General features: G+C 35.0%; 1 protein-coding gene across 2 annotated transcripts in view; it reads left to right on the top strand.

Annotated features, from left to right (window-relative positions):
- Positions 1-27,130, top strand: part of LOC149805312 (xanthine dehydrogenase/oxidase-like) — a 212,841-nt gene that overhangs the window by 96,856 nt on the left and 88,855 nt on the right. For both annotated transcript variants that reach the window (XM_089949223.1, XM_089949222.1), the window contains exons 15-17: positions 5,481-5,643; positions 6,035-6,245; positions 18,875-19,056. In XM_089949223.1, coding sequence (XP_089805349.1) covers positions 5,481-5,643; positions 6,035-6,245; positions 18,875-19,056 — 556 coding nt within the window. The remainder of the gene's footprint in view (positions 1-5,480; positions 5,644-6,034; positions 6,246-18,874; positions 19,057-27,130) is intronic.

The following is a 27,130-nucleotide window of genomic DNA, read 5'->3' as shown; positions in this document are numbered from 1 at the left end:
CTTTTCTGTTCTTCACTTCCTCATCACTTTGCCCTCTTTACACACTTAGGCACCCTTGGTACATATCTGCTCAGGATGCAATTGTGTCCCCTGATGTTGCTATTGTTATGTATAATTAGGTGCATGTCTAGTGTGTGAAATAGAAATAATATTGCTGTATAATTTCTACAACAGTAGGATACAAGTATGTTTTCTATATTTATCTAATCTTAGCATCCACTTTGTATTAATATATGAGATGCTGTACTGATTTTACCTGTACAGGCCATCATTTTCTGCAGGTAACATTGATTTATAATTGATGTTATAGCATCTGCTTTGTAAGTACAATCAAACCCACTTATCTTGACCTTGATTATATAGAGAACCCGTTTATGTCAAGCATTTCAGTCTGGTTCCGAAAAAGTGCTTCTTTGTTTTTCTAATTTTTTGTCACTTATCTTGACCCCTGTTAAGTTGATAACCTCGTTTCAGTCTGAAGTAACACGTGGACCTGCTTATTTTGATGAAATGATTCATACATATATGCTCAGTGCTGGTGATACTTTCCACAAACAATTTCATTTATAAAAATAGATATATTCAGCTATCTCACTCTAGCTTCGTGATCCAGGTGTAAATAATAATAATTCTTCCCGAGCAATACCAGTGGAGTCTGCAGTCTCGATCTCATCAGCCATTGATTCAAGACATTTCTGACTAAGACAATGAAATCTGATTGACTGTTGCATTTTCCATTGTTATCGTTGATTGGAACAAATATAATTTTTTCTTGTGCTTGTTTCGTTTTCTGCAGGTTAATCATACTTTAATGCATTTCTCTGTTCTGGAATTCATGCTTGTTTTAAATTAGTACAAGTTTTACTTATGCTTAATTGAGAAAAAAAACAAATTTAAAGACCCTTGTTGACAGGTTTTCATTCCCTATGAGTAGCCGCTTTCCCTTGGCAGCCTCATTAAGAAGTTTATGTTTGTTGTCTGGGGCACTGAGGCAGCCAAACATCTAGGCCAATTTAAGTACATGTAGCATGTAAATGCTGTAACAACAGCCTTGTGCTGCTGGACAATTCATGTCATGGTTAATTGTTTTCACGCGTTGGTTGACAATGGATTATATAGTACATAAAATGAGACTACTATTTTACACAAACAGTATTATGAATTTGTTCAATGTCCAAACACTTAAAAGATCTTAATAATAAATATAAATTATTTAGACCACACATATGCATCTAATTAGCCATTCAAATGAAAGGCAAAAACCCAATTATTTCTTTTAGCCATTACAATGTATTTAATAGGGGTCAAATGGTAATTAACGTTTTTTTTAACCTTATATTACACATATGCCAGCCTAGCCACCCTGCTGCTACATCCATAAGAGAGCATGTCTTCTGCTCAGAAGTAGTAAGGTGGTGCTCTACAATTTAGCATTTTGCATAGGGTTAAGATTTTAAAGAAAAAGAATTTCCCCGGCTTTACTCACTGGTTATACTGGCTATTTAAAAAAGACCTTGTATATCTTAGGTATAATTCAAAGAACCTTTAATTCCCTTTAGTTTGATGTATGATTGATGGGTGTAATATGGGTATAGAGTGTACAGCTTGGCCTTACTCCAGATGTGCATCTTTCAAAAAAGTGCTAGCTCCACTTGGTCATTTTCACTTCCTGAACTTCAGAGGTAAATTGTATAAAAAAGAGCCAATAATTATTTTTTACATTTTATATATTTGGTAATTCATTCATTGCACTTTCAGAAGCTGGTATTGTATAGTCTGGCAAAATTCATTTTCACTAGTTTAATAGCTGCTATGGATAGTGTACTTTAGACTAATTCAGGCTGATTTTTTAGCACAAGGGAGCAGTCATTTTAGTCAGCATGGTGCTTAAATCATGTACAATTTCCAAAAGTACAATATCCAAACAAATATCATCCACATTACATTAATGTAGCATAGAGGTATGCCACTTTTCACTCCATTGTGCATGTTTTAAATGCAAACAGCTTCACCTTACATACGTCACTCTCTCAAAAGTACATAATAACTGGTGAGCGCCCCCAACTGAACATGACCTGTTAATCCATTATCAAGAGGAGATCACTCTAACTGCCACCTAAGTGTGCAGATAACTTCTAGCTTTCTTTAAAAAAATTTTAGCCTGTGAGAGCTGGGCTTGTGAAGTAGTAGTTCTTCTACGGTAATATGATTGGGTAATTATTATTGAAGAAACATATTTTACTAGGAAAGTTGGTTTCTCCATCTTTGTCTTGAAGATATCTCTGTTGAAATGATTGTGTGTTGATGCGTGGGGCCAGTTCAGATCTGGTTGGAATTGAGCAAGATAAACTATGTTGCATTGTTCTAATATTTCAGTGCTTTCTTTTGTGGAAAATGAATTCTGTTTTCATTACTTGTGTTTAGTTCGTGTTAAACTTATGGAATGTTAGTCATTTTCTTGTAAATGTACTGCATTTTGGTGATAAATGTGCACAGTACCCAGATTTCTAAAGTGACCAGTTCTGAATTATATAGTTACTTTAATTTCTGCTGGGTAATGTGATTGAATGGACATAAACGATTAACAAATTCAGGTAATGAAGTCTCATCAACAGCGCTAGAAGTTGATCTCAAACCATGCTTGTGGCCCAGTCAATAATAATGTATGCAGGTGCCATTTGGAGTGTGTTCTAATATCAATATTTTATCATGATACAAAGATATTTCTGACAATATAATGTATTGCCAAAATGATGCATCTATTTAAATTGTCTCGCCACAGAAAACTTTGAAAGATTAGCTTTACATTTTTTCAACAAATGCATGAAACAATGTCGACAATGTAACTCCAGATATGGTTAGGATACCCCCAAATATGCAAATAAGGTAAATCACTGAGTCTGGTTCATGAATTTTTTTTTTTAAGGTTCTTTAGGTTTGAAGACAAAAATAAATAAATATGTTCAAATTAAGGTTACCAGTGGAAAATCTTCCATTTAATAAAACTGTGAAGACAAGATTTTTTAAATTTCACCATGTTAGAGTATGTGGCCCACATACATCAAGCATTGTGTTATGACTGTATGGTCATGAACTAAGTAACAGAAAGAAGAAAAACCAACACGTTTTGTAAAACTTAACAAATAATTTAATTGTCAAAGTTATAAATGGAAATACAAGAGTAACTTACAGTTTTATTAAGTGAATCCAAAATAATCCAGAAAGAGTTAACTAAAGTCTGAAACAATGAAAAGTTCTGTAAACTTCAGAACCAGAAATGCATTGGTCCACATTTTCAAAATGGCATTGTCCAGAACTTCTTTGACTAATTTGCAATAGTTCCAGAATAATATTAGTTTAAAAAAATGAGCACTTTGTATTTAATTGAACAGACCAAACAAATGTTTTTCCTCTCAAATAATATCTAACTTCAACATAAAACATGCCTGCAGACTTGATGTTATTATAGGAATACAAGAAACAAGAATGACTCCAAAATAGGAATGAATCTGATTGCTCAGTTCTATCCTTTTGTATGCGTATGTTTCACAATATACCCCATTTGACAGATCTTATACTCTATAAAAAATTTGAAATAACTATTTATGTGACCTAGTCCATCCAATGAAAATTGCTTAGTTCTTCTTGAACCACCCAAAATCCCACCAGCCAATGAAAAGTTATCCCAAATTTCATGAGTTTTATTATTAAGATTTTTATTAGCAACACAGACGTAAACTTTTATTTATAGATTCTATGTAATTTTACACACTTAATATAATAAAACAGACCCTAGTCATGTGGGCAAAATCTAACGAAAGGTAATCTATACAGTTTACAGCAACGAATAAAAATAATAATAAAATTTAGATAAAATCATGTATAGAAGTTAGGAAAAATACAGATATACATAACAATTGTGAATCATGTCAGCATTTTTAATTGTAGCCCATTGATAATACCTTTATTTAATCCACAAATTGCTTAGGGTATTCATAGTGGTTTCACTGTCTGACGGTCATTTAGTCTGAGGGTCATTTATTCAATCACCTGTTTTTCAGAAGTATTAAAACATTCCTTAGTTAACATTCCATCTTTAATTATTCATCAATGATATTCATGATGTCTGAAAAATTCATGTTTAAATGAAAATTATTTCAGAGTATGGTTGGTGAAAAATTTAATGGTCAGGATATGTACATTTATAATTGCAGAATAATATGATGTGATATACGAGTGGTCAGTGAAGGGCAGGGAAATTTATGTGATGGTCCAGCACATAGTATCCATTGTCCAGCTGTCATTTGCTTGCTATTGCTACTCATGCAAACTGTGGGGAATAAATTAATGAATTTAGTCAGTTGCATCCTGAGGTCTTGTTTAACCTGAATGGAACTGTTGCCCATCAGTCTTCCAAATATGGCCAAAAAATAGTCCTGAATGAAAATGATGCCAGTATAGTGGTCATTTTGAAAATGTAGATACTCCAACATTTTCTAATGGGATGGTTATATTGGGATAGGATTATTTTATATAGTGTCCCAAATCTAATGTCTGGTATGGTCACCATAATGACCATTGTGAAAATCTTTTTGTTACTTTCTCTTAAACTGATTATTGTTACCAGCATAAGGTTTTCTCTAAAAGACTTCTAATGATGTGTTACTGGTACAATATGAAAATGGAGCTGTTCTGATCTTCAGTATGATGCTAAGGTAGGCATCTTTTAGAAATCTTTTTGTAGTGACACCTTCTCTACACATATTTTCATATCTACATGCAGTTTTCATGAAGACTTCTTTTGAAATTTGGTTGTTACTAATTGAAAATGTTGCTGATCAGACCTCCAACATCACCTTCATAGGGCCATTTTGAAAATCTTTTTCTGCTAATGCCGCTTATGATCCGATTGTTGTATCAGCATAGTGTTTTTACTGAAAGAAGTAAAAGTATGTATGTATTTGTAAAATATCTGCCCTTGGAGTATTTCATAATAACCTTCATGACATTGCATATGCCTACATAGGTTGAATGTATTATGATGACCTCTGTCCATAATTCAGTCCACAGAATATTTGGCATTACGAGAATGATTTTTTTCAGTTAAGATGTGAACTAGTCTCTTGCCTACAGACTTAAAAAAACTTATTACTATTAAACCTTGTTCATTAATTTAGGAGAATAATATAGTATGGAAGTACTGGATACTTTAAGAGAAAGACACATTTTTTCAGATTATTTTGTTATTTTATCTTGGTGATCCAGTTTCTTTCATTCTTGAAACATCCTCCTACTGCAACTGCAAGGCCCACATTATTCTGATGCATTTTATTACTACTTAATATTTTTTTTACTTTATATATATATATATATATATATATATATATATATATATATATATATATATATATATATATATATATATATATATATATATATATATATATATATATATATATGTATACACACACACCTTACAGGTCATGGGAAGATGATTTGGTACAGGATACTTGTTGCTGGCTTGCAGATGACCTCCCCCTAGCACCTGGTGCCCCAGGAGGTATGGTGGAGTATCGCCGGACACTCACTAGCAGTTTCTTCTTTAAATTTTATCTCACAGTCCAGCTACAGCTCCAGACAATGGTAAGCAGGTGTTAAAGAATACTGATAATTCATACTTTATAAATGTTCGGTTTGTGAACAGATATTGGAGGAAAGGATTTATTTTTGGGTTTTGCTTTCAGCTTCATAAATAGGGTTTGAATTATATTTTTATTTGCAGTGACTGTTCAGATCTGCTCTTTCAAAACTGTGTTGTAGAAATTTGTTTAAAATAATCAGAGCTTTATCAATGAACATTCAAATGTAAAAGTTATGAAATGGTAGAGTGGCACAATTTTATCACTTTTAGATTTGATTAAGTTATTAGGACTTTTTAAAACATTTTTATGTAAATGACTGCATCATTTAACTGTTCATTTCCATCTATTCAGTATGTGTCACATACTATTCTGCCTTATATTATTTACTTCAGCACACCAAGTCCAAGAGTCGTGTTCCTTCGTCCTATAAGAGTGCCACTTCAGTATTTTATCGTGACCCACCCAAGAGTTCCCAGATTTATGATGCAGTGGCATCAGGACAACCTCCACAGGACCCAGTTGGTCGAGCCTTACCTCATGTAGCCGCCACTAAACATGTCACAGGGGAGGCCATTTATGTTGATGATATGCCCAGACTTGAGAGTAAGGAATTGTTTTACATACAGCCTAGTCTATATATTCTGAGTTCATTTATCTGGTAATTTAAATGCCTTGAATTTGACAACTTTTCTGCAAGTCATTCAAAATGAGACTTTGACATCTGGCAGTTAGTTTCTCCATACAATTTTAATAGCTGTGCATTGTTTTGATTTAGAAGCTGGATTGTACATCCAGCATTTATATGTTCTAAATCAATTTTCTTGATTTGCCAAGAAAAAAAAACAACATTTTGATTAGAACTTAAATTGATGGGTTTGGCAATTGGTCTTTCAGTTTCTAATCTCAGGCTTGGACAATTTTTTCAAATATTTTTGTGAACATTTATTCAGACTCTGATAAAGTCTGCATGAGTTTTAAAAATGTTAGTACTGGTTTTAGTCTTGGCAAATTTTATTTACTTTTTTGAGCAGGACTTTTGTTAGTCCCCACTACAGTCCAGTACAATTTCAGATTTTTAATACTACTTTTAGTCTAGAGCATTTTTCTTTCAACATTTTTTCCTGGACTCTTTTCAGTTTCTGCTCAGGTCTGGTACAATTTCAGAATTTCAGTGCTACTTGTAGTCGTTGTCATCTCAATACAGTGTTCTGGATATTTCTCAATCTCTGCTAGAGCATGGGACATTTTCATAATTTTAGTACTCCTTTTAGTGTAAGCCAATTTAATGTTCCAGGATTTTTCTAGTCTCCATTAATTTCTGAGACAGTTAAGTAATTTTAGCATTACTTTTAGTCATATCCATGTTAGTGTTATTTTTATTTGGCTTCCTTGATTATAAAATTACTTGTAGAATCAGTATAATGTCTGCAAATTTAGTAATGTCACCAACATGATTTGTGGCAGAGGTAATGCTTGATATATAAATCTTGGATCTATAAATATAGCCATTGAGCAGTAGGTACCTACACGTTGTGCATTGGATAGTATGTGTGCCACATAAGGTCAGCCACTTCTAACAATGTAATAATCTAGCTCCATTTGAGGTCAACGACTTCTAACAATGTTACAAAATACAAACAATATTAAATTCTCGTTATGGCCCCATAGTGTCATCTTCATTTTAAATTCCCATTAGACCTCGTCAATTGTGGTCAACCACTTGTGTCAGTGTTACCATTCATCACCAGTGTTAAACCCATGGGCCATTTTTTGAGGCTTCCACACGTTAACCAATTGGTGCCTATATAATTATGATTTGAGACTCAAGAGGCTACAGTATGCTACCAAGAGGCTACCAACCATTTTAAAATAGAATTTCCCATTTCAGGCCATGGAGGCTACTGCATGTTACCCTAACCTATGGTTTAATCCTAATTCCTGTTTATGACTATAGACATTTTGTACAAATACTAATTGGTTCTTCAGTTACCAAGAATAATTATCTTTCATTTTGTTGGAAATTTGTGGTGTTGGCAGTCATCTGAAATATGCAAAAATTGGTACCCCAAGAATTATGGTGAATTCCCTAATTGTAGAATTAGTAGTTTCCTTACAGCTTGCTTTCAGCCTTGTTATCCAGTGGTCTCTCTGTTCATTTCATTTCCATCCTAAAAGAATTCCACTCGAATAATATAAATATGTCTAGACACTAAAGGGTGAATTTTACTGTGTAGAAAAAATTAAATTCCATCTGTTGTTTCAAAAATCAAAATTTACAGTAATAAACTGTTTCAAACATTTGTGGCATTTTGACATCATAATGCTGCTTGGGAATTATGACTACATAGATTGACATTTTGGCATCATAATGCTGCTTGGGAATTATGACCACATAGATTGGCATTTTGACATCATAATGCTGCTTGTGAATTATGACCACATAGATTGACATTTTGACATAATGCTGTTTGAGAATTATGACCACACAGATTGGCATTTTGACATCATAATGCTGCTTTGGAATTATGACCACATAGATTGGCATTTTGACATCATAATGCTGCTTCTGAATTATGACCACATAGATTGGCATTTTGACATCATAATGCTGCTTGTGAATTATGACCACATAGATTGGCATTTTGACATCATTATATTGTTTGTGAAGTATGACCACACAAATTGGCATTTTGACATCATAATACTGTTTGTGTATTATGACCACATAGATTGGCATTTTGACGACATAATGCTACTTGTGAATTATGACCACATAGATTGGCATTTTGACATAATGCTGCTTGTGAATTATGACCACATAGATTGGCATTTTGACATAATGCTGCTTGTGAATTATGACCACATAGATTGGCATTTTGACATAATGCTGCTTGTGAATTATGACCACATAGATTGGCATTTTGACATAATGCTGCTTGTGAATTATGACCACATAGATTGGCATTTTGACATAATGCTGCTTGGGAATTATGATCACATAGATTGGCATTTTGCCATCATAATGCTGTTTGGGAATTATGACCACATAGATTGGCATTTTGACATCATAATGCTGCTTGTCAATTATGACCACATAGATTGGCATTTTGACATCGTAATGCTGCTTGTCAATTATGACCACACAGATTGGCATTTTGACATCATAATACTGTTTGTGAATTATGACCACATAGATTGGTATTTTGGCATCATAATTCTGCTTGTGAAGTATGACCACATAGATTGGCATTTTGACATCATAATGCTGCTTGGGAATTATGACCACATAGATTGACATTTTGACATCATAATGCTGCTTGGGAATTATGACCACATAGATTGTCATTTTGACATCATAATGCTGCTTGGGAATTATGACCACATAGATTGGCATTTTGACATCATAATGCTGCTTGTGAATTATGACCACATAGATTGGCATTTTGACATAATGCTGCTTGGGAATTATGACCACATAGATTGGAATTTTGACATCATAATGCTGCTTGTGAATTATGACCACATAGATTGGCATTTTGACATCATAATGCTGCTTGTGAAGTATGACCACACAGAATAGCATTTTGACATCATAATACTGTTTGTGAAGTATGACCACACAGACTGGCATTTTGACATCATAATACTGTTTGTGAAGTATGACCACACACATTAGCATTTTGACATCATTATATTGTTTGTGAATTATGACCACACAGATTGGCATTTTGACATCATTATATTGTTTGTGAAGTATGACCACACAGATTGGCATTTTGACATCATAATGCTGCTTGGGAATTATGACCACATAGATTGGCATTTTGCCATCATAATGCTGTTTGGGAATTATGACCACATAGATTGGCATTTTGACATCATAATGCTGCTTGTGAATTATGACCACACAGATTGACATTTTGACATCATAATGCTGCTTGTGAATTATGACCATGCAGATTGGCATTTTGACATCATAATGCTGCTTGGGAATTATGACCACATAGATTGACATTTTGACATCATAATGCTGCTTGGGAATTATGACCACATAGATTGGCATTTTAACATCATAATGCTGCTTGTGAATTATGACCACATAGATTGGCATTTTGACATCATAATTCTGCTTGTGAATTATGACCACCTAGATTGGCATTTTGACATCTTAATGCTGCTTGTGAATTATGACCACATAGATTGGCATTTTGACATAATGCTGTTTGTGAATTATGACCACACAGATTGGCATTTTGACATCATAATGCTGCTTTGGAATTATGACCACATAGATTGACATTTTGACATCATAATGCTGCTTGTGAATTATGACCACATAGATTGGCATTTTGACATCATAATGCTGCTTGTGAATTATGACCACATAGATTGGAATTTTGACATCATAATGCCACTTGTGAAGTATGACCATATAGATTGGCATTTTGACATCATAATGCTGTTTGTGAAGTATGACCACACAGATTGGCATTTTGACATCATTATATTGTTTGTGAAGTATGACCACACAGATTGGCATTTTGACATCATAATACTGTTTGTGAATTATGACCACATAGATTGGTATTTTGACATCATAATACTGTTTGTGAAGTATGACCACACAGATTGGCATTTTGACATCATAATACTGTTTGTGAAGTATGACCACACAGATTGGCATTTTGACATCATAATACTGTTTGTGAAGTATGACCACGCAGATTGGCATTTTGACATCATAATACTGCTTGTCAAATATGACCACGCAGATTGGCATTTTGACATCATAATCCTGCTTGTCAAGTATGACCACGCAGATTGGCATTTTGACATCATAATACTGCTTGTCAAGTATGACCACACAGATTGGCATTTTGACATCATAAGACTGTTTGTGAATTATGACCACACAGATTGGCATTTTGACATCATGATACTGTTTGTGAAGTATGACCACGCAGATTGGCATTTTGACATCATAATACTGCTTGTCAAGTATGACCATGCAGATTGGCATTTTGACATTATAATACTGCTTGTCAAGTATGACCACGCAGATTGGCATTTTGACATCATAATACTGCTTGTCAAGTATGACCACGCAGATTGGCATTTTGACATCATAATACTGTTTGTGAATTATGACCACACAGATTGGCATTTTGACATCATAATGCTGCTTGTGAATTATGACCACATAGATTGGCATTTTGACATAATGCTGCTTGGGAATTATGACCACATAGATTGGCATTTTGACATCATAATGCTGCTTGGGAATTATGACCACATAGATTGGAATTTTGACATCATAATGCTGCTTGTGAATTATGACCACATAGATTGGCATTTTGACATCATAATGCTGCTTGTGAATTATGACCACATAGATTGGCATTTTGACATCATAATACTGTTTGTGAAGTATGACCACACAGATTGGCATTTTGACATCATAATCCTGCTTGTCAAATATGACTATGTAGATTGGCATTTTGATATCATATATAAATACTACTTGTGAAGTATGACCACAAGCGATTTCAGTCAGACCTGTATGCCATGCATTTTGGAAGAGAAATAGGTATCACACATTTGATCTATTTGTGTAGTTTGAAAATGCTAATGGTGATTGATGATGTGCAAATATTCATGTTAGCATTTTACTGATAGATTCATTGTGTTCATTAATTTTACAAGTACAAGGGTTTGCCACAAAAGTAGGTGGTGGGTCTGGGGGAGCTCCTGTTGCAGGGCTCCATGGGGCAAAGCCACCCCCCCCCCAATGATTTTCAGAGAATTGGTGGGGGTAAAATAAATATGAAAGTAAAAAATCATTTTTTGGAACGAGAATATTGAGTATAAAATGGGCTTTTTCAGTTTTAAAGTTAAATAATTCCAAGGGAACACATTTTTAACAATCATGATGTTTTTCCTTCAATTTTGAAATAACAAAATACATTGACTAGAGTCATGACTATGGTCATCTTTTTAGAAAAAGCAGCCATCTTTGTCATCATCTTCTTCAAGCTCATCTCCAGAAGCAGGTCAGAAACTTTTGACTATGCATGAATTTCATCTGAAACAAGTTCTGCTAGTTCATTTCTTGTTATTTGTACATCTGACACATCTGTTTGAAGAGGTACAACACTTGTTACAACTTCAGGTAGTTGAACTTGAGCAACATGTGATTTAGTGGCATTTTTCTGAGGTATTAAAATTTTCTTAAGATCTTCATGAGCCAACATAAGAAAACTTTTTCAGAATTTTTAAAACAAAATGAAAGACAGGTTGTTTAGACACACAAAAATGTTTCTAAGACTTGTTGATTTACTGAATATAGGTGGGTGCTAGTGGTAAAGTTGCAAGGGGAAATCTCCGGACCCCAACATATGATGACACCATTGTAGATTGCTTACAAATATGAACTTTTCAATGTTAACCACATTATAACCCTTAAATAGTGACACAAAAAGTATGTTATTTTTCTGCAATTTTTTTCCCCAGATTCAATACTTATATTGATTTAACCCAATTACATTTTTGCTGTTATTGAATATTATGTTGACTCTTTTTGACTTGATATGTACTTGTTACCTGTCCTTCCACACATTGATTAGAAAAGTGATGTACCTATTAGTAAAGAATATTTATTATTAAAGTTTTCTTAATACATTGGATGATGTCTAGAATTGTATACATCCTTCACAGTGTGAATTACATTATGGCTCCAGTGAACGTTTTGTATGGCCCTGTTTCTGCCTTGTATTCTGCATTGTCCATTGTCTGGTATGCATCGTGCATCATTTAGCTGCAGTTTTAAATCTGAGCTGAAAAAAGAACACTGATCCAGTTTTGACCATTTTGGCAGAGAGCATTCTGGCATGATGGCTTTAAACTTTTACTAGTTTGGCAGAGAGCATCCTGGCATGATGGCTTTAAAATTTGACCAGCTTGGCAGAGAACATCCTGGATTGATGGCTTTAAATTTTTATGAGTTTGGCAGAGAGCATCCTGGCATGATGGCTTTAAATTTTAATGAGTTTGGCATTATCTAATGAAAAATTTCATTCAGGAAGGTTCCAAATGTTTAGAAGATAAAATCTTAGTTATTATTAGAAGGTGTTTTTCTAATTATAATAAAGAACATGGAAAAGACAATGTCCTTGACTCAGACCAAGATAAATATGTTTACTTTTATTAATAATAATCCTAATATTAAACCCATACTCATAGAGAAAATATTAGCAATGCATTATATAAAGAGTGGAAACAAAATGTTTCAGGTCAGGTAGAAAATGAAGTTAATTTTGGACAAGGTCCAAAATACAGTTATCAGTAGCATACAATGAATAAAAAAAATCTAACATACAATGCAAATTAAAAATACATAAAATTAGTTATACATAGGAGAATTTAATCCTTTTGGATCAGGAAATAACATTTAGTTTTTGAAACATTAAGAAAAGTTAACTGTTTGTATTTCTCAAAGTTCTGCATATGTTTCTGTCATCGACAGTATTTTAAGTCAGTGTTCACACTCTGAAACTTTATATCAGAAGTATGTCTGGACAACAAAACTGCTTTTACTGACAACCTCAGGAACATTTCAATGTAACAGGGATGAATAAACAGTAAAACCTCTTTTATTGTTGACAAGAGGAATGAGAACTTTTCAGTGTAAGAAGTATGTATACACAATAAAACCTCTTTAATTGACAACATCGGGAATGAGAACTTTTCAGTGTAATAAGTATGTATAGACAGTAAAACCTCTTTTATAGACAACATTGGGAATGAGAAATTTTCAATGGCACAAGTATGTATAGACAGTAAAACCTCTTTTATTGACAACATTGGGAATGAGAACTTTTCAATGGAACAAGTATGTGTAGGCAGTAAAACCTCTTTTATTGACAACATCAGTAATGAGAACCTTTCAATGTAACAAGTATGTGTAGACAGTAAAACCTTTTATTGACAACATCAGTAATGAGAACCTTTCAATGTAACAAGTATGTATAAAAATATTATGCAGCATTGATATTGGCATGCCAGTGCCAGCGACGTTACCCCAGCTGCTGAGCTGCTTCAGCGCATGACTCACGACGTGGTGCATGCAGCCAGCCACGTCGACAACTTAGTAGTAACTTACTTAATTTAAAACATTTTTTCAAGAGCACGAATTGATTGGATTATTAATATTGACTAGCGATTGTACACTATTAAATATACTACCAAGCCTATGCATAATGTCAGACTCGAAACACTCAAGTTTAGTCTGGAATTACTTCAAAGTAAATGCAGTCGACGAGTCCAAAGCAAATTGCACACTTTGCAATACATGCATTTCCAGAGGTGGAAAGAATTCTAAAAACTATATGACATCAAATCTTGTCCAGCATTCATGCTGCAAGCACATCGTCAAACATGGCCTATTTCTGGCAGATAAAAAAGAAAAGGATGCTGTGCAGTTAACCTCAGGAGCTGCAGCAACTCCTTGTACTCTGACTATTGATGCCATGCTAGACTGGAAGCAGCCATTTGCATTTGACGACCCGAGAGCTATTATCTGGCACAAAGCTATTGTGGTGTTCATGGCAGTAGATGTGCAACCATTTTCCGTTGTTGAAGACATTGGGTTTTGACGTCTGATGGCCAAGGCAGAACCACGCTATAAAATTCCAAGTTGGAAGTACTTTTCCAAATCTTTGATACTTGACATGCATGAGGCGATACAAAACAAGGTGCATTGATTTAGTTTCTGTCCAATCTGACCATAGTTTGACCTCTGATACATGGTCAGACCCATCCATTGACGTAGCCTTGTTGAGTCTTACGGCACACTGACTAATGGAAGACTTTCAGTGGAAAAAGTTAATTTTAGCAGCTTCGCCTCTCAATGAATCACACACAGGAGAATATTTGGCGAGCAAACTGGACAAATTATGTGAGGAATACAACATTCCCAAAATTCATATCCATGTTCTTCTGTGTGACGGAGGTGGAAACATGGTTAAAGCAATATATCTGGCTGAAATCGACAGTATCAGCTGTTTTGCACACACGCTTCAGCTCATTGTCATTGATGGCATTCTGTCACAACGAGCTATCAAAGATGTTTTGGCGATCTCGCAATCCATAGTCAGCAAGTTCCAGCACTCCATCCTGGTACAACAGCAGCTCAAAGAGCAGCAGGAAATATTTGGCATTGCCCATAAGAAACTCGTCTAGGATGTCCAGAAACGCTGGAATTCTACATAATATATGTTGGTGACTTATTTGAACAAAAACAAGTCTTTTGGGTCTTATGCTACTCTCTATGATCTGCCTAGCCTAACAGCCCAACAGTGGGTCTTGATTAACAATATTGTGGACACGTTAGGCCCATTCGCGGACATTACCAAGGAAGTAAGTGATAGCCAAACATCAGTGTACGTCATTCTTCCTGTGCTGAAAATGCTCTGAATGTTGCAGGCTCGATAGCATGAAGCGAGTCAAGGTATTTAGACAATGCACTGTGATATGTTGACGTCACTGAACACACACTTTGCTGATGTTGCCAGCAATAAGAAGCTTGTCTTGGCCACCATCTTGGATCCACGATTCAAACATCCCCTATTCGCGAAGAATTACTTGTGACCAGATCCAAAGAATTGCTTAGAACAGAATGCATCAATGTTGCATCAGCTGACAAGCAGGAGGAACCCTCGACCAAAAAAAGAAAAACTGAAACTGAAACAAACGCCACTGGACCATCAAATTCTCATCTCTGGGATTTGTTTTCTGTGGCTTGTGATGAACTTGTCCATACTGTCAATGAAACAACCCACGTGGAACATGCTGTTGATGCGATGCTTGAATTGTATCTGGCCAGCCCTCTGTTGCCATGAGAAGACATATATGGGTGGTAGAACACTCACAGGTTTCACTTAACCTGTTACCTCATAGAGCATAGTTACAAAGTGCAGCGCACTATAAATAGAACACCTGTTACCTAGTCGACCCCATACACATAGGCCTGCCTGTGAACTGTTAAGCAATGTAGTGTATGTTAAGCTTAACAGCAGTTTTAACCATTTTACATTTTTGGTACACATTTATTATATGTGGAGAAATTTAAGAGTAAAGTCCGATTGTTATAGCTGTGTAATTATTTATCACGGAAGAGTTTTTTATGTGCTTTAAAATCTTGAGAGAACTTGTTCACCGTCATGTCAGTAAGGCCGCGTGACCAACCATAGCTGCCATTTCTCATATTCGAAATTTACAAGTTTTTCATCTGCGTCTACATCAATAAGTCATCTGAATTTGATAATTTATAAAAACTAATTGCTGCCTACATCAATATCAGAGCCTTTACCTAGGTTATTGAATCTTTCATAGTTGTGATTCTAATCATGAAAACTTCATAAGTACTTAATGAAATCCGTGACTGCCATTTTGGAGAGTGGAGATTACGACCCAGTTACTTTAAATAGCAAATATCGACCAGTGCATAAACAGTGACCACGTGATCTGACGTAATTGTCATTCACAGAAATGAATGTAGGGTCTAACGGGGGGTTTTCCCTGAAGGTGGCATTATGAAAACTGGCTTAAAATGGCTGATGTTTACAGCTGACATCAAAAGGCACTTCCATGCAACTTGAGTAGAGGCGTCAAAAGGTGCTTCCATGCGAATGGTGTGGAGGCATCCAAAGACACTTGCATGAGGTAAAGGGTTAACCTACTTGGCCAAATTAGCTAGATGCTATTTGTCTGCACCAGCTTCCAGCATTCCAAGCAAGCAGATGTTTAGTGGCGCAGGCCAGATATTTTTGGATTGTCATGGATCATTACTTGGTGAGAAGGGAGAAATGTTACTGTTGCTTAAATACAACCTATCTCAACTAGGCTTTCAGTATTAGCTGCAGCCAGCGTACAGTGACATCTAACTTTAGTCTTAAAGCATGCGTATTATTAATTTTAATTCTGATTGGGCTATCATTATTAACATTTTTAGTCATTTATTGAAATCTAGCAATGGCGACCTGCATCATTGAATATAAGTTAATAGACTAGCTTAATACATTTTCATTCAATGTAACAAGTATATATTCACAGTAAAACCTCTTTTATCAACAACATCAGGCATGAGAACTTTTTAATGTAACAAGTATGTAAACAAGTAAAACCTCTTTTATTGACAACATTGGAAATGAGAACTTTTCTGTGAAACAAGCATGTGTAGACAGTAAAAGCTCTTTTATAGACAACATTGGGAATGAGAACTTTTCAATGGAACAAGTATGTAAACAAGTAAAACCTCTTTTATTGACAACATTGGAAATGAGAACTTTTCTGTGAAACAAGCATGTGTAGACAGTAAAACCTCTTTTATTGACAACATCAGGCATGAGAACTTTTCATTATAACAAGTATGTATACACAGTAACAAATCTTTTATTGATAACATCGGGAATGAGAACATTTCAGTGTAACAAGTGTGTATAGACAGTAAAATCTCTTGTATTGACGACATCTGGAATGAGAACTTTTCAGTTAACATGTATAGAAAGTAAAACCTCCTTTATTGACAACATTGGAAATGAGAACTTTTCATTGTAACAAGTATATATAGACAGTAAAACCTCTCATATAGACAACATTGGGAATGAGAACTTTACACTGTTACGTGTATAGAAAGTAAAGCCTCTTTTATTGACAACATTGGAAATGAGAACTTTTTAATGGAACTAATATGTATAGACAGTAGCACCTCTTTTATTGACAACATTGGGAATGAGAACTTTTTAGTGTAACAAGTATGTATAGACAGTAAAACCTCTCGTATTGACAACAATGGGAATGAGAACTTTCCAATGTAACAAGTATGTTTAGCCAGTAAAACCTCTTTTCTTACAACATTGGGAATGAGAAACTTTTGAATGTAACAAGTATGTATACACAGTAAAACCTCTTTTTTTACAACATTGTGTATGAGAACTTTTGAATGTAACAAGTATGTATACACAGTAAAACCTCTTTTTTTACAACATTGGGAATGAGAATGTTTCATTGAACATATGTATAGACAGTAGAACCGCTTTTATTGACAACATCAGTCATGATAATTTTTCAGTGTAACAAGTATGTATACTCAGAAAAACCTCTTTTATTGACAGCATTGGGAATGAAAACTTTTCAATGTAACAAGCATGTTTACACAGTAAAACCTCTTTTATTGACAACATCAGGTACATGAACTTTTCAATGTAACAAGTATGTATACACAGTAACAAATCTTTTATTGACAACATTGGGAATGAGAATGTTTCATTGAACATATGTATAGACAGTAGAACCTCTTTTATTGACAACATCAGTCATGATAATTTTTCAGTGTAACAAGTATGTATACTCAGAAAAACCTCTTTTATTGACAACATTGGGAATGAAAACTTTTCAATGTAACAAGCATGTTTACACAGTAAAACCTCTTTTATTGACAACATCAGGTACATGAACTTTTCAATGTAACAAGCATGTTTACACAGTAAAACCTCTTTTATTGACAACATCAGGTACATGAACTTTTCAATGTAACAAGCATGTTTACACAGTAAAACCTCTTTTATTGACAACATCAGGTACATGAACTTTTCAATGTAACAAGTATGTATACACAATAAAACCTCTTTTATTGACAACATCAGGTACATGAACTTTTCAGTGTAACAAGTATGTATACACAGTAAAACCTCTTTTATTGACAACATCAGGTACATGAACTTTTCAGTGTAACAAGTATGTATACACAGTAAAACCTCTTTTATTGACAACATCAGGTACATGAACTTTTCAGTGTAACAAGTATGTATACACAGTAAAACCTCTTTTATTGACAACATTAGGTACATGAACTTTTCAATGTAACAAGTATGTATACACAGTAAAACCTCTTTTATTGACAACATCAGGTACATGAACTTTTCAATGTAACAAGTATGTAAACAAGGTAATGACTAAGTGCTAGTACAACATTGGGAATAAGAACTTTTCCTAATAGGAACCACATAATAACAATTATTCCTATTTCCTACTAAATAAAGCCTGTTCCAAGAAGTTCAACAATTTCTCCAATCAGATCACCTCTTCCCATTTTCTTAATCACAGCTTCCTTAATTCATATGATGTATTTTATTCATGGCATCCTTAATTCATGTTATAATTTGATATTTTTATAGATGAGCTATACCTGGCATTTGTGTTGAGCACCAAGTCTCATGCTGACATAATTTCTGTGGATACAACAGAGGCATTTAAAGTACCAGGGGTTGTGGATTACATCAGCGAGAAGGATGTCCCTGGAACAAAGATGTATGGAGTCATTATACATGAAGATGATTATGTGTTTGCTATCAACAAGGTATCAAAAGGATAGTTCAACGTTAGCATGTGTTTCTCTCTCACTAGCATTCATACATCAGTTTCATATTAGCCAATTCACAAGCTAACTCAAATAGTACCTATTAAAGGTTGCTGATTCAAACAGTACACATTAAATGTTGCTAACTCATATAGTACCTATTAAAGGTTACTAACTCAAATAGTACTTATTAAAGGTTGCTAACTCAAATAGTACCTATTAAAGGCTGCTAACTCAAATAGTACCTATTAAAGATTGCTAACTCAATAGTACTTATTAAAGATTGCTAACTCAAATAGTACATATTAAAGGTTGCAAATTCAAATTATACCTATAAAAGGTTGCTAACTCAAATAGTACCTATTAAATGTTGCTAATTCAGATAGTACTTATTAAAGATTGCTAATTCCTATAGTACCTATTAAAGGTTGCTAACTCAGATAGTACATAATAAAGGTTGCTAACTCAAACAGTACTTATCAAAGGTTGAAATCTTGCTGAACCTATTGCTGCTGGGAAATCCAGACCTTATTATGGTAACATAGTATCAAACAAGTGAGTGTGCATGACTCCTGAAGATGAGGTGCCAGTCCATTGCAGGTTACTTTTCAAGTCACAGCTGGTACTTATTTGCAATGAAACTGATTCATTTAAAGTTGTAGCTGTTCCATAATTAAAAGAGTTGGTGGTAGGAAGGCACTTTATTTAATTAAAAATGATTTAAGGGTTTAAAATCCAAACTGTTCTGTTTGTTTTGTGTTGACCAGTCCATTCAAAATGAATGGGTAATGGGGGTCTTAGAAACTTCTTTCTAACCACCTGTACCACCTTTCTAGTCTGTGCTATACATAACAAAATGTGCTATGTTAGAAGCAAGAATGCTAGAAGCATAGAATCAGTACCAGTCACAGGCATTATTTTATCACCAGATTGTTCTTTAGAAAATTAAAGAATAATTGTTCATCCTGTACTATATCACTTCATAAACTTTAATTACAACATGCGAAGTTATGTTGAACATTATAGCATCATTCAAGTGGATCCCAGTACAATATGATTTCATAAAACCATTAAGTAAAACACAATTGAGGCATCTGAACTGGGATAAAAAGACTGACAATGAGAAACAGAAATTGTGAAGCTGGACAAGACATAGTTCTTATTAGTACCTGTGGATTGGGAACTGGCAGATAAATTAGCCAAGAACATCATTATAGTATTTTAACTTTTGCCCTGTGTACTTGCTGACTCCTTACTCCTTATTTTGAGAATTAAATCAATATAAAAAATGATTGCAATCATGTTGAGTTAAAGAATACACTGCTAAAGTTACTAGCTCCCAGCCTAGACAAAGGGAGTTAACTCACCTGGTATGTACATAAAAGTGATGGGAACAGTTTTTGATATTGTCAGAATGCACTTTTTATGATGAGCTTTAACCTCATTAAAGTTTCCTCAAGTAATATTTGTTTTAAGCACAGTAAGATAGTACAATTACTTACTGTGTATTTTCTATGGTATATTCATATGCTTGGGGTAATCATTATGCTTTTTTTCCCTAAATTACTAAATTATGTCTTACACTTGACCATATATGGATTACACAATTTCAGTATATCCCCTAAAAATAATCAGTAATTTGTTTTTCAATTGTTATTAACAGCCCATTAATCCCACAGAATGTATTCTAGAAAAGATGGATTCTTCGTAACTATGACATAAAAGAAGCTTGTCCATAGACTTGCATGCAGATTCCTAACCATATTAATGTTCTATTTATAGCAGCTGTCCTGGTTTCTACTTTCAAAGCTTTGACCTCAGATTCTATTTATAGCAGCTGTATGGCTTAGTCATGAGAAAACAGCCTGGTATTCTTATTTTTTATTCTTTGCTCTCAGATTCTTTGTTCTAATGCATATTTAGTTCGAACTAGTCTGTTGATGTCTGGTGCTAAATGTCAAGTCACATGCGTTTGGAGGGGGAATGGGGGTTAACTCAAATGCATATGCTTGCGTATGGGGCGTCTACTGATAATGTACGTACGCATAGGAAATGGGGGGGATGGCGAAACCTCGATAATAATTTGTCTGACTTGGTTCAGTCAGCGTTTGAATTTTAGCAGACACTAGATAACCTTTTTAAAGTTATGCAGCTTATTTCTTTGATGCAGCCAGACATTCAACATTGGTGGATTATCTGTTTTATTTAACACTTTAATATTATTAATTCTTGATCATTTCTGCATGGATTAAATAGGCCGTTCTTTAGAATTCATGTGTGTGTGTGTGTGTGTGTGCATCAAGCATATGTATGAAGGAGGGTAAAAAGTATGCATGTGTACATGGAGGGCTGAGGGGTCAAGCTTAGCCAGATTTTTGTGTATATGTACTAAATGGATGGCTCCAAACCTTGAATTAGCTTGTCTTACTAACTCCAATACTGAGGTAACTTCATTTTTACAGCAGAACTCAGTTGTGGACACGAATATTATAAATGCAGATGTTACTTACTGAGTTGTTAATAGAACACAGACTACCCCTAGCAGTAGAAAACTATGTTTGTCCTTAGTTCAAACAGATGTTTCCTGGTTCCAAAATTGCAGAATATATGTATTTGCACAAGCAGAATCATCTGATATTGTTTGGTGTTTAGCTGAAGATACTTCACTTAAAATTGCAAAAGCCATGAAAACTGGGCTGTTTACTATTTCCACAGATGGGAGGAGTGATTATAATGATAACAAGTTGTACATTGACATTGAGAAGGGCAAAGTCATAGTGTTTTTCCTGCATTACCAGAATTAACAGTAGACTCCACTGGAGAAAACATTTTAGATATGCTTGATAATGCTTTGAATAAATATGATTTTAGTTGGCATAACTGTATGGGTTTTTCTCAGCTGATAATGCATCAGTGATGATTGGAATTTATAAAGGAGTTGCATTCTGTATTTTGAAAATGTCTCCATCAGTGTACATAACAGATTGTCCCTGTCATTTGGTGTACCTTGCTGCAAGAATGGCTGCCGATAAAGTATCAAGTTGGCATTCTGCCAGACAATGTACATCTTAAAGCTAAAAGTGCTACCTATAAAAACTTGAAGCAGTAATTGTTGCTAAAAGACCGGAGGGGTACGAAAATAAATGTGTTCTTATGCTCATTGAATTTTTATTATGCTATATGTGGATTACTCTTTTTCTGCTCAGATTACTCTTTTTGTCCACTTGGATTACACTTTTTCCTCACCAGGGGTTGGCATGTATGTATATTGTAAATTAAATTAGTATGTGTTAAGGAACATTCCAAGTGATGTTGGTCCTGGAAAATTCTCATAATTTAGGCTGAATCTGAAAATCATATCAGCAATTTTAGAATTTTCAGCAACCTTATATAGGTCAATAAGTTCTTTATTAGATACATTGTCTGATCCTAATCCCTTGGGTGAACATTCATGACATCACAAATCAAGCCCTTTTAAGCTAACTTGACATTAACCATGTCTTTTGGTATGTTTTAACAAATAAAAAGGTGCTAAAACAGCTTTGGCTTTCTACAAGGAACTAAGAGGATTGTCTTCCCTTGGATATAGTGATTAGCACCAAATCCCATCAATCATAGTTACTGCATCAGTATGCATATAGTCCGCATGCTGCCACAAGATGCCTGCTAAATATTTTTCCATGTTGTGCCATGCCATCAATCTGAACAATCCATTGCAGTTTTCTTATCATAAAGGGAAGTATACCTGGTTGTTCTCATTTTTCATGGTAGATAAAATATTTTGCACTTCAGTTGTTTATTTTGTCTTATGGTAAGCTGATTGGCACCATCTTGAGTACATACTATTATGGTTTGCTAATTGGTACCTTGATTTACGTACTCTGATAGTCAATAGTACTTACAGTTCATCTCAGTGCTCAATGTTTTTGTGAGTTATATCTAGTAAATGATCTAGATGTAAGATCATCATGGTATTTTCTCTGGCATTTATTTTACTACTAAACATCCAATTCAATTTTCTCCATAATTTTTCACTTCCTAGCATCAAATTCAACATACATGATATGCTGTAAATGACCTTTCTTAGAAAATCATTTGTCATTTTGTCTAGCATTTATTTTATTTTCTAGCATCCATTTCAGCATAAGCATGGAACAGATTGCTTTGCTGCCATGATATACAGGTAACAATTGACATACTTATAGAAAAATGTTTTCCAATTCCCAGACCTCCCACACACTGTTAACTCCAAATTTCCTCACAGTGCTACACCTAGCTTTATACCAGCACTAAACAGACTACCAGACCATCACCAACAATGTAAGGTGATACACATGAAAGCAGCCTTGGACATTCCATCACTGCATATAGAACCAGTGATAGACATGGTGATGGATCCCACGATAGCTAGTACCAGACCTTGGCACCAGATTTCATACTGCCCCAGGCCTCATCCATTGTTCCACCGGTAATGTCTCAACCTATACCCTTTGTTTACCCAGTCAGTCCAGTCTTAGATTCAAGACATGGATCGTATCTGTCACTCAGTCACATGCATTGTAGTCTTCAGTGATTTCCCATTCTTGGGCACATTAATACAATACTCACTGCAGACTTTTTATGCCATTGAATGTGAACATCTGCAGATCGCTGTGTAGTAGCTTAGTAACCATCAAAGAAAGCTTCACTGTTGCCCGATGCATCTAATGTCTGGGACATATGTACACAATCCCCATCATATCTGATGATGTCCATGGAAAATTAAACCTTCTGTGCATCACAGTCCCCACCATATCTGATGATGTCCATTGAAAACTCAACCTTCTGTGCATCACAATCCCCATCATATCTAATGATGTCCATGGAAAACTCAGCCATCTGTGCATCACAATCCCCATCATATCTTATGATGTCCATGGAAAACTCAGCTATCTGTGCATCACAATCCCCATCATATCTGATGATGTCCATGGAAAACTCAACCTTCTGTGCATCACAATCCCCATCATATCTGATGATGTCCATGGAAAACTCAGCCATCTGTGCATCACAATCCCCATCATATCTGATGATGTCCATGGAAAACTCAACCTTTTGTGCATCACAATCCCCATCATATCTGATGATGTCCATGGAAAACTCAACCTTCTGTGCATCACAATCCCCATCATCCATGGAAAACTCAGCCATCTGTGCATCTGTTCAAGTTTAGTCTTGATGCCCTCTTACTGAATTCTCACATTCATCAACTTTTAAAGCAAAGCAGTTCAAGACCCAAGCATGAACAAGCCATTTCAGAAAAACTACTCCCATCTGTTTTTAATTTAAAATTTTACAAAACCCAAACTTTGATCTTTCACACCTAAGTCCTAACCATTGACAGGAATTATGTGGCTCTTGTGCATGGCTTGGGTACTCCACATGGCAGCTCACCTCTTACTGTACCTTTTTATCAGGTGCTTTCATTAACCTCCATTTCATGGAGAGAAGCACATTCTAGTCCACAATTGCACTGTTTAACCCCAGATTACATTTTCCAAGAGGAACTAGATCAGTAGAAAGGACCCCTGTAATAATGCACGTGAGATGGGAAAACCCTCCTGCAAGCCATACTCCTTGGGAAGGGCCCAGTTTCAAAGAACAGGTGAGGCCACAAATGGTGAGAGAATGGCCAGTATCAGGCCACTTTCTCTTTGCAGCAGCCATTACAAAGGAAATTTCATCATGCTGCCCTTGTCTGACATCCCAATTGGTTTCTTGTGTGTGGATGGGTGGAACTTTCAGAACTCTACCAGATAATGGGATAACCTCTGAATCAGTGACCTGTGGGTCTTTCATGTTGTGTTAGAGGGGCTGTAGATCACATTCCTCTATCCTCCCCTATGATGAATGCTTCTTTTTGCTATACATACCCAGAGACCCATACCTGCAGGAAGACATTCTTTTGAAGTAGGAAATACATCTTTCCATGAAGATGGTGATAGATAATATTTACAAAACAAAAATTCATTTGGCTTTTATTCCAACATTTTTCCCAGTGCCAGTGACAAGTTATGACTTATCATAGGCCCAGGCTGTCAGGCACCCACGTTCAGAATGGAGAAAACAAGATGGATCCTAATTTTCATACAGATTGGAAATGTCAGCCAAATTCTACAAGACGAGTGCCTTCTTATTCCTATGCAATAAATATTGACTGAATATTTTACATGTGTTACTTTTATCATTTATTTTAAATACCTTTAACACAATTTTAACATACTGATCTTATTTTAATAATTTTCTCCAGCATTTATTTTGCTTCCCGGCATCCAATTCAATGCAAGCTTAGCTCAGCACTGCACTTATTCCACCTGTATATGCATTGTTTTGCTGTCTTGATATACACGTAACAATGGACAGAAATAAAAATGTGTTTTGTAGGAAGTTCAAGCTGGATAAAGATAATCACCCCATATGAATTAGCTATATGAGGATCTGATAAAACCATACCTGCTATATTTATTTGTAATGGTCTGAAAAGATTAGGATCACCGTTTAAGCAAAACAGATAATCCATGCTAGCAGGCTAGCCTTCCCTCCACCTGCTGAAACAATGCTACACACAGGTTTTCCATCCCAACATAGAAATACTGAACCTACATGCCTGGGTGATATAAAACAATCCCTCAAAAAGACACATTTCTGTGGGCAGAATTGTTTTGGCATGAAGGACCATCATATAAAAGGAAATGAGTCTTGTTCAGCTTACAAAGAACTAAAACAATAATAGACAAATTTCTTTCAGTTGATGGTATGGAGGTTGTAGATGTTTGTCCCAATAGGCTTAGTTTAACCTGTTTGGACCTATATCATACCAGTATCATTCAATTCATGGCATGGATGTTAGAGATGTTTATCCCAAATGGCTTAATTTAACCTGGTGGAACCTATATCTGCAGCACATCATGCTAGCTTTGTAACAACAAAGATTAATCTGTTTCTGCTGGATTTTGGAGTAAACGTTTATTCTCAAGATTGCATCCATTTGCTGACATGTGTTAACTCTAACATACTTTTCACACACAACGTGAAGCTGCTTCACATGTTAGGAGACCTGAGCCAGGGCAAACTTCAAATTAAGGGGATTTAACTCTTGCTGTCTCTGAATTATTTTCCTAATGTTTATGATTTTGGAATGTATTTGATGAAGAAATATATTTTTGGAGTAAAGGATGTTTTTATAAAAAAAAATAATACTTACCCAATTATAATATGGGTACACCTTCTCAATCCATCCTTACACTTGCATCCCTGGAAGAGTGTGCTGGAGTAGTAACTGATGATTGATGGGATTTGGCACCAATCACTCTATCCAAGGAAAGGACTCTCAACTTGCTTCCATCTTGGCAAGTAGATGCAATATGATGACTTGTGAGCACTAGTTGTTATTAAAACAAGCCAAAGGACATTGATAGGTCTTCCGAAGGCACATATTTAATATACTATGAATTTCTATTTGGGCTGGGTACCAATGTTAATGAGTTTTCTGTTTTTGTTGGTCCTAGTGTTAATAAATGTTCATATTTGGCGGTACCTATGTTCATAAATATTCTGTTTTGAGGGTACTATTTTTTTTTTATTTTTTTTTTTTTTTTTTTTTATTATTAACCCCGTAATAGGTTGACCACTGAGTCGGGGAACCATCCCAGGATCACCTTACAATCAAACATTTCTGGTTATCCGATAATCTAGGGATAATAAATATAATCTACAGAGAAAGTAAAAAAGAAACACACACACACACGCATATACACATGCATATGGCACAAAATCTAGGTGACATGGCTTTTGTGATATTACAGTATTTTGTTCCTGTTTACCCTCAAGTCAGAGACAAGTTAAATGTTCATTGTTGAGGTCCATTTTTGAAGAAATCGGTCCTCTTTTTTATTTACCTTGGCAGTGTAATTTTCAATGTTCTTATGCATTGCAACTATTTGCTTAAAAGCAAAAATAGAAGGATTTTTCATATTGAATCTGCAAGTATAAATATAATATTTTGCCAAAATAAGCAGAAAATTACCCAAACTGT

Source organism: Sinohyriopsis cumingii, chromosome 2 (genome assembly GCF_028554795.1).
Source record: "Sinohyriopsis cumingii isolate HCF-2022 chromosome 2, ASM2855479v2, whole genome shotgun sequence".
Classification (NCBI taxonomy): domain Eukaryota; kingdom Metazoa; phylum Mollusca; class Bivalvia; order Unionida; family Unionidae; genus Sinohyriopsis; species Sinohyriopsis cumingii.
The sequence above is the reverse complement of the archived record's forward strand: the minus strand, read 5'-3'. Positions and strand labels throughout refer to the sequence as shown.